Source organism: Onychostoma macrolepis, chromosome 25 (assembly GCF_012432095.1).
Source record: "Onychostoma macrolepis isolate SWU-2019 chromosome 25, ASM1243209v1, whole genome shotgun sequence".
NCBI lineage: Eukaryota > Metazoa > Chordata > Actinopteri > Cypriniformes > Cyprinidae > Onychostoma > Onychostoma macrolepis.
Window position 1 is genome coordinate 12,138,911 of NC_081179.1, and position 7,784 is coordinate 12,146,694.

At 39.3% G+C, this 7,784-nt stretch overlaps 1 protein-coding gene across 1 annotated transcript; it reads right to left on the reverse strand.

Moving 5' to 3' along the window:
* Positions 1 to 1,236: 1,236 nt before the first annotated feature.
* dusp6 (dual specificity phosphatase 6) lies at positions 1,237 to 5,489 on the reverse strand. Its single transcript, XM_058768022.1, has 3 exons — positions 4,626 to 5,489; positions 3,467 to 3,901; positions 1,237 to 2,860 (listed from the first exon to the last, which is right to left on the reverse strand). The coding sequence occupies exons 1-3, from the start codon at positions 5,023 to 5,025 to the stop codon at positions 2,547 to 2,549; spliced, it is 1,149 nt and encodes a 382-aa protein (XP_058624005.1). The 5' UTR covers positions 5,026 to 5,489; the 3' UTR covers positions 1,237 to 2,546.
* Positions 5,490 to 7,784: the final 2,295 nt, after the last annotated feature.

Here is a 7,784-nt window from a genome sequence, read left to right on the forward strand (position 1 = left end):
ACAATCTGTTGGGTTTATTTTCACTGCTTAAAAGACTTACAGACCTGTAACAGTAATACTGGGACAACACTGGGACACATGTTGCCTTAAAACCATTGTGTCTTGGTCACTAACATGCTATTACATGTAATTAAATATTAAAATATAAATTGTAATATAATGCATATGTTTCTTTGAGCATTCACAATAATATTTAACCTAGTTTTCAGTTGATAGAGTTACTACTGCTAACCACTGATTCAAAGACTAGATTAAACTTTGATGTAGAATGAGAATACAAGTTCCTGCAAATAAAGTGTTACTCAGTGTTGTTAAGTGAACAAAACAATTTTCCATGCAGACAGGCTGGTATTTCCAGGTACGGGCTGGTTACAGCAAAATGTCCCCCCCTGCGGCACTTCCTGACAGGAGATCAGGCTTCGGCTCTAAAAGCAAGTCCTGGCAAAACAGGCCGCAACCTGACACCCTTGGCTTTTGCATACATCAGATAAAGGGATAATCCCCGTGTGGGAGTAAGAAATAGGGTTAAAATGAGTAATTATTATTTCTGATGGCAAAATAGCTGTGTATTGTTGTTGTAATAATAACAATCTTTTCTACTGTACATATCTGCCAACATGAACACTGAGTAGGAGTAGTATTAGAATGGATTTTATCATATTAGACACTCCTGTAATGTTTTTTTCTACATTTGAATCACATTAATTTATTTTGTACTATAAATATTAAGAATATGAAATTATTTACATATAATATATACATATAAGAAATAAACATAAGAAATAACGTTTACATATACACCTATACAATTTTATATCAAATGTATTAATTATGAAAATTTAATGATCTACTAATAAAATATCTTAATGATTTTAACTAGTTTAAATTGATGTAGTAAAAAATTGAATAAATGTAATTATTAAATATATATATATGTGTGTGTGTGTGCATATGTATATATATATATATATGTGTGTGTGTGTGAATATATGTATGTATATATATATATATACTGTATATATATATATATATATATGTATATGTGTGTGTGTGTATATGTATGTATATATATATATATATATATATATATATATTGCATGCACATACATTACATAAAGTATGTATTGTGAATAATTAAAGAAACATAGTAAATCTATGATTTGGCTTTGGATAAAACCAATAAATGCCACTTATTATTCTTATTTTCAAGTGAAAAAGAAAACAGAGAGACATTGATAGATTTGAATAGACAAAATAGCAATTTATTAATAACTTATCATTTCTTTACATTCGTAACATTGGGGGGAGTGGTTTTGTAAAACAGCCCCTCCCCCCAACCAGGCCTTCGCTTTGAGGGACAACAAAACCCTCCTGAAAACCATCACTTTTCTCACAAAAAAATTGCATGTCTCAGAACTTCCCTGAACAGGAGACACAAAACGTTCTCCCAGACCTCAAATCCTTGCACACAAAAAAATCAGCCTTACTTGCTTCAACTCTCCAACGTCCCCAGAAAATGTACAAAAAACAAGTAGTATAAAGGCGTATGGGTTCTAAATGGGCATGCATCTGAAACCCCGCCGAATAGCATTCGAGGAATGCCTCGTACACATACAAGTTCGGACGACCCTTCTGAACGTGCAAGCTCTTATGGTCAAGTCCACTAAAAAAGTACTGATGAAAAGAAGAAGCTTATGGGAACTGCTCTGAAAGGTTACCGCACAATAACACTCTTATGTACAGAACTAAGGCAAGAGAATGACAACTTTGATTGGTGATGGTGGTTAAAAGGCTGAGAAAGGCGGAATCGATCCGTAAAGCAAAAGTGGAAATATATTATACATATACACATTGCAAAAACCTGTTCAAATTTTTGGCATTTAACTCGTCGATAAAGATAATATTGATCGATATTCAGTTTGTTTACATAAAGAGGATGAAAAGGAGAAGAAAAATCTACAGCCGTTCCTTTAAAACGTATATTCTAACTACGGCAAGGCTTACCGACATCTTAATATACACATGTATAAATGTTTCAAAAATTTCTCCACGCAAATAAGTTGGAGTACAGTACACTCTGCCATCATTACCGAAGGGAAGTCTCGTCCCAAAAACAGGCAAGTCTTCATTGAAGACAAGAAGAGCACACCTAGAAAATGTCAAGGTGCAAGTGCTAAACAAAACAAATGCAGTATTTGTCATTGTTCAGTTCCAGTCAAGTCTCTTTGGCACACCAGGCCCAATATATCGGACGTCTTTCCATGCTTGAATATGTATATATACGGATATATATATATATAAATATATATATATATATATATATATGCATGTATGTATAAAACAAACTACTTTAAAGAGTCTTGGAGATATAGAGTCACATGATCTCTCTCCGTTAAACAGCAGCATAGAAGCTCTGGGCAACCGCATGCCCCATCAGTGGCTACTCTGGTCGGCCGTCATCTCAAGCCAACATCAATAACGTCAGGAACCCCTCGACAGGTGTCGAAATAAAGAAACTCGCTTTCGATTCGAGTCAGGGCAGGACCTCACGTGGACTCGAGAGGGTCCAACTGGAAAACGTTGTGATTGGTCGGCGTGGTGAAGTACAACGGCTGGGTCGGAGCCACTACTCGGTTGTCGCAAGGACTCTTGAGTCCCAACGTGCGCTCAAAGTCCAAAAGTTGGCCCATGAAGTTAAAATTGGGCGAGATGTTGGACTTCTTCATTTTGACTATGTCGTACGCATCGTTCATGGACAGGTTGAGCTTCTGCATGAGGTACGCCACCGTTACGGTGACCGAACGGCTGATACCGGCCAGGCAGTGAACGAGAACGCCACACTTCTGTCCGCGGGCCTCATCTGTGGGGGGGAAAAGACGAGACGGTTAGTTAACTGACTTATGAATATGCAATTGTACATAAGCTCGGTTGTCAGAATTCATTACGGTCCCAGCATTGACAAAAGGGGCCTCATTCAGCAGGATTTCTAGTGCATGACTGCAGGCTGAGAGAAAACAACTCGCCCATTTTCTCAGGGAACGTGATGTGGAAATGGGCTATTAAGGTTAATCAAATGATCCTTCCGCTTGCCAGGTTACTCGACAATGGTACCATTTGGACGTGTAAATGTAGAAGTCATGGCAGTGCCCTGTCAAGGCTAACAGGATGTCAACACTGCCCTGTAAATGGTCCTCATTGTGTGGCGAAACATTGCTCTGTCCTAGATTACTTTCAATGCTGCTTGCTTCCTTCCTGTTGAGCTCAAATTACCGCCTCCCCCCTCCATCTCCCGTTTCATCATAAGCCTTTGTGTCACAATTGCACAACCGTGGGATATTTTACTATGCAAACAATAAAAACGGTGCCATCCGTTTAGTTTCAAAACACTGAAAGGACCCGGTAGGTTTAATCAAAACTGGGACTGAATGAAAAGCAAATTAAAGCAACAATAATTGTGTTTGCTTACCAATAAAGCTGATGGCTTCTGGGAAAAACTGTGAGAGATTTTGGCTCCAGTGATCAGAGATGGGAATCTGCTTGTACTTGAACTCCCCGGCATTCTCGAACATGTTAGGAAGATTAGGGGTCACGTTCAAGATGTACTTGATGCCAAACTCCTCCAGGATATCCAGGTTCGTGGAGTCTTTAGCGCAGCCCAGATACAGATGCGGCAGGATCTCCACGGGGAACGAGGGCTGGGGGTTGGAAAGAGGGCTGCCGTCCGAGTCGGTGGCACTGCTTGGGTCTCGGTCGATGTCCGACTCGATGTCTGAGGAGTCGGAGCTGATCCGGAGCCCTCCGAGACCCAGGACCTGGGAGGTCGGTGAACTGCTGCTGGAGGAACCGTCGAGGTTCGTCTCGCACATTGTGGGAAATTCAGCTTGAAATTTGCTGAAGCCACCTGTGAAGTTCAAGTCAGATATACATTTAAAATTCATGCCTTAAAGCTAACCACATATTTTTATATGAGTGCCCATTTTTAAAATGACAAATAATGACTAGCATATTTTTTGTTTCACAAAAATCCATTCATTAGATACTAGTACTCTTTGTTTACTAGTAACTACTTGATTATTTACATTCCAGTTCCAGTTCTAAATACACTAGATTATGTATTTAGTGTACACTAGTGTGAATTCCTATTGTTACTAGTCATGTTTTAAATATGACTAGAACTAATTTGAATTCTACTATAAAAAAGCCATTCAAAGGAAGTCAAAATGCAACTGTAACCAGTAAAATACAAAACGTGACTAGTAAGTATACGGAGATATTTGCTTGTATATCATAACTAGTTTCTAATAAACAACCACTAGTAACGTATATTTCAGTTGGAGCACATACTAGTTAGAAGTATGAACCACAAATTTGCAAATGTAAAAGGTACAATGTGTTACTATTAACAATTAAATAGATAAAAACGGATGTTAATGAATAATAAGTACAAGTGACTAAATAAATAGATATTGGTACTATAAGTATCTAATGAATTTTTTTTTCAAGTGAAATTGAAAAACATGCTAGTCGCTCGTGGATTAAAAATAAATTCTAGTAACATCTTTAGTTGCAGTAAACCACAAAAATGCAGCACGTAAAATCACAAAACGTGGTGCAAATGAACGTACCCTCAAGATAGAAAGCCTTGTAGCCCTCGTCCTTCATTCTCCTCAGCAGTAAACCCAACACAGAGCCGCCGTCGATGTTTTCATTCCACTCGCGGCTGTACTCGTCGTACAACACGATAGTGTCCGTCTTGCACCTCCGCGCGAACCTCTCCCTGTCTTCCCCGTTGGAAAGCAGAGACTTGATGGGCAGGTTGCCCTTCTTGAGTCGCCGAAGCATGAGGCTCGGGATGGCCACGTTAATGGCCGTTTCGACGTGCGACGATTCGTAGAGCTCTTGCGCTCGGCAGTCCATAACGAGCAAACAGTCCCTGCGCGTCTCCAGCTGCTCCTTCAGCCACTCTACCGTCTTGCTTATGGCCATGACCGATTCGAGCTGCACGGGTTTGAACTTATCAAGCATTAGTAACGGTACCGTGAAACCTTAAACTGCGGAGAAGACGCGCTGCAAGAGGCCGTGGACGTCTCAGGCCTGGAGCATTGAGATTCTCAAGTCCAAGTCTCTTCTGCACCGTCGAGATGATTAAAATCCTCGGGTTTTGCTTCGAGAGTCAAGCGCAGACTCGCTCTACTTCCAGCCCATTCATGCAACTGTGTGCATTTATCAATGACTCACACTAGCCAGTGAGTGCGCGAGCCACTGACGTTGTCTTCTTGTTATATAACCTCTCTTCTCTCGCCGTCGATTTTCGCACGAATCGATCTAGATATCCAGTCGACTATCGATCGCAGACGCGTCGCGAAAGCAAAACGCTTCGTAGCTTATTTCCTTTCGAGATTTAGCCCGGAGAAAGCAACGCTGCGTCTTCCTTCGCTCTAGTCCTAGATGCGCTCTCTGTCACTGCGAGCTAGTGAATGGATACAAGCGCGAGGCGTTTCAATGGATACATTATGTCGGCCAGCCAATCAGGAGGCGCCGAACAAGCGTCGCCGTGGAAACGGGGCCGGATGGAACAGACTGTGTTGATGAATTGTTAATAAGTTTGTCATTCACAAAAACGGAAAGGAATTTCCGCTCCGGATCAGCGGAGTGCAAACAAACAGTGGAGAGGCACTGCGCGGGAAGGAAGGAGGAGTGCGAGTGTATTTGGTGAGGGGTCAATATACCTCATGCTCAGGTTACACACTTGAACTCCGTTTAGCCGCATTTCAGTTTCGTCCCGCTGCTGTTTGTCGAGTCTAGTAACGTTACGTACGTCGCTGCTGCTGCAGACGGTTGAACCCGGCTAACAAAAAGTTGCTAACGTTCCTGTTAAGTTACGAAAACGTTTTTGGTTATTCGAACGTTAAGGGAGCATTCTATTTAATCATTTTGCAAGTATCATGGGAACGTTACTTTTGAATTTTCAAACATTCTGAAACAAATATACATGACTGACTGTCAAACTAAAACATTTCAGAAAAAAGACGTTCCATGAACGATCTATAACGTTTTGAGAACATTATTAAAGACCACATGACACAATAGCTAAGCCTACTGGAAAAATGTTTATTCATAACTTCTTTGAGAGAACTTTACCAGAACGTTAACCAAAGTTATTACCATATTTCGTATATGTGCCATCTGTGTTTATATAGCCTAGTTTACACTGTAAATAATTTACATTTCATATTACATAATTGGTATGAATGTTTTACACAAAAAATCGCCACAAAATATCAACACACACAAATACTAGTTTCACTAAACAAACAAATAGGGCGAATTCAGAAAAATAAATAGGCTACGCAATAAAATAAACATGCAACAATGAATTTATGGTATGAAAAATTGCAGCTGTGCCAGACAAAACCCCAGGCTTAATATGAAATAATGCATTTATTAATTAAATTGCATAAACACCCCTAGTGTGCAGAACTGATTAAAAAAAAAAAAAAAAAACAGTATAGCCTATAACGGTTTTTATTGTAGTGTTTCTTTTCTTTCAAGTTATTAACAATATGAAACAATAAGATTAGATCAGGCAAAGCTCGCGTATTCTTCTCTGATTATTCCGTTGATCGGTCGCTCAATCCGAATCAATGAAGGTGGGAAGCGTGCTAAACGATCGCCCAATAAACACATAAATTGAGCCATCAAAATAGTTTAACACCAGACGCGAACTGTGAGTTTCTCCTCCTCCAGTCATTTCCTACACTGAAGCTCGTGTTATCTTGTGTGTCGAGATAGCATGTGTGCAAGCTTTGAAATATCACTCACAAATCCTTCAACAGCTGCACCGGATTCCTGCGCCTACATTAAACCAGATGTCTTTGATAATACTTTTACATGTCATTACCCACAATTTTATAATTGCTATCGGTTTCAGCAGAACGAGGTTAATTTGAATTGCATGCTGATAAACTGAAGTCTAGTGTTCGTTTAAAAGGTCAGGGCAGGTCTCTGGTGCTCAGAAACGCCGAAGATCGAAAATGTTATTCAATGTGTTCGATTTGCATAAAGTAGGCGAGTTTAGAGAGACGGAGAAAAATATCATTTTGCTCAATCGTGTTTACAGGCACGGCCTATGGTGCTGCTATAAATGAACCTCTGGAATTAAAACAATGATACTAATGAAATATGTGTTCAGAATGAATGTAGCGGGCCAGATTAGGGTGAGCCGATTAACAAGCTGTCAGACATCCTGTCTCCTGTGTCATTTGGCAGTGAATTGCTCTTTAATTGTCCGTCAAGGCTCTCTGTCATCGTTCACATGCACAGCGGTCACATGGGCCAAAGGTGTGTTCAGTTTCACCCCACTTAACATATGAAACACCACACAGTACCTAGATAATGACCATTATCCCGTAGCTTGTGGAGATCCTTCTGGGAAGGCTGAATTGTATTCTCTTTGTAATCCATTTTGGCTTTTTTACTGCCTGAAGATACTGCATCTGGATGAGCTTTTGTCTTCAGAGACATATTCCCTTCACTTCCCACAATCTGAAAACTTATCAACCACAGATTTTCACTTGTCAGTAAAAAAAAAAAAAAAAAATATATATATATATATAATTAAGAATAACATTATGATGATTAATAATAATAATAATAATACCCATAGCACACAAAAATAAAATGGCTGCATACAAAAATATAATGAAAAGAATATTTTGTAAAAAAAAAAAAAAAAAGAAAAAAGAAAAAAAGTGTCAGACTGCACCATATATAATTAAATATCA

Coding starts and splice junctions, on each gene's coding strand:
- dusp6 (XM_058768022.1), bottom strand. CDS start 5,025: ATGCTTGATAAGTTCAAACCCGTGCAGCTCGAATCGGTCATGGCCATA. Junction 3,902..4,625: donor CAAGGCTTTCTATCTTGAGG/GTACGTTCATTT, acceptor TGAACTTCACAG/GTGGCTTCAGCAAATTTCAA. Junction 2,861..3,466: donor AGAAGCCATCAGCTTTATTG/GTAAGCAAACAC, acceptor TCCCCCCCACAG/ATGAGGCCCGCGGACAGAAG.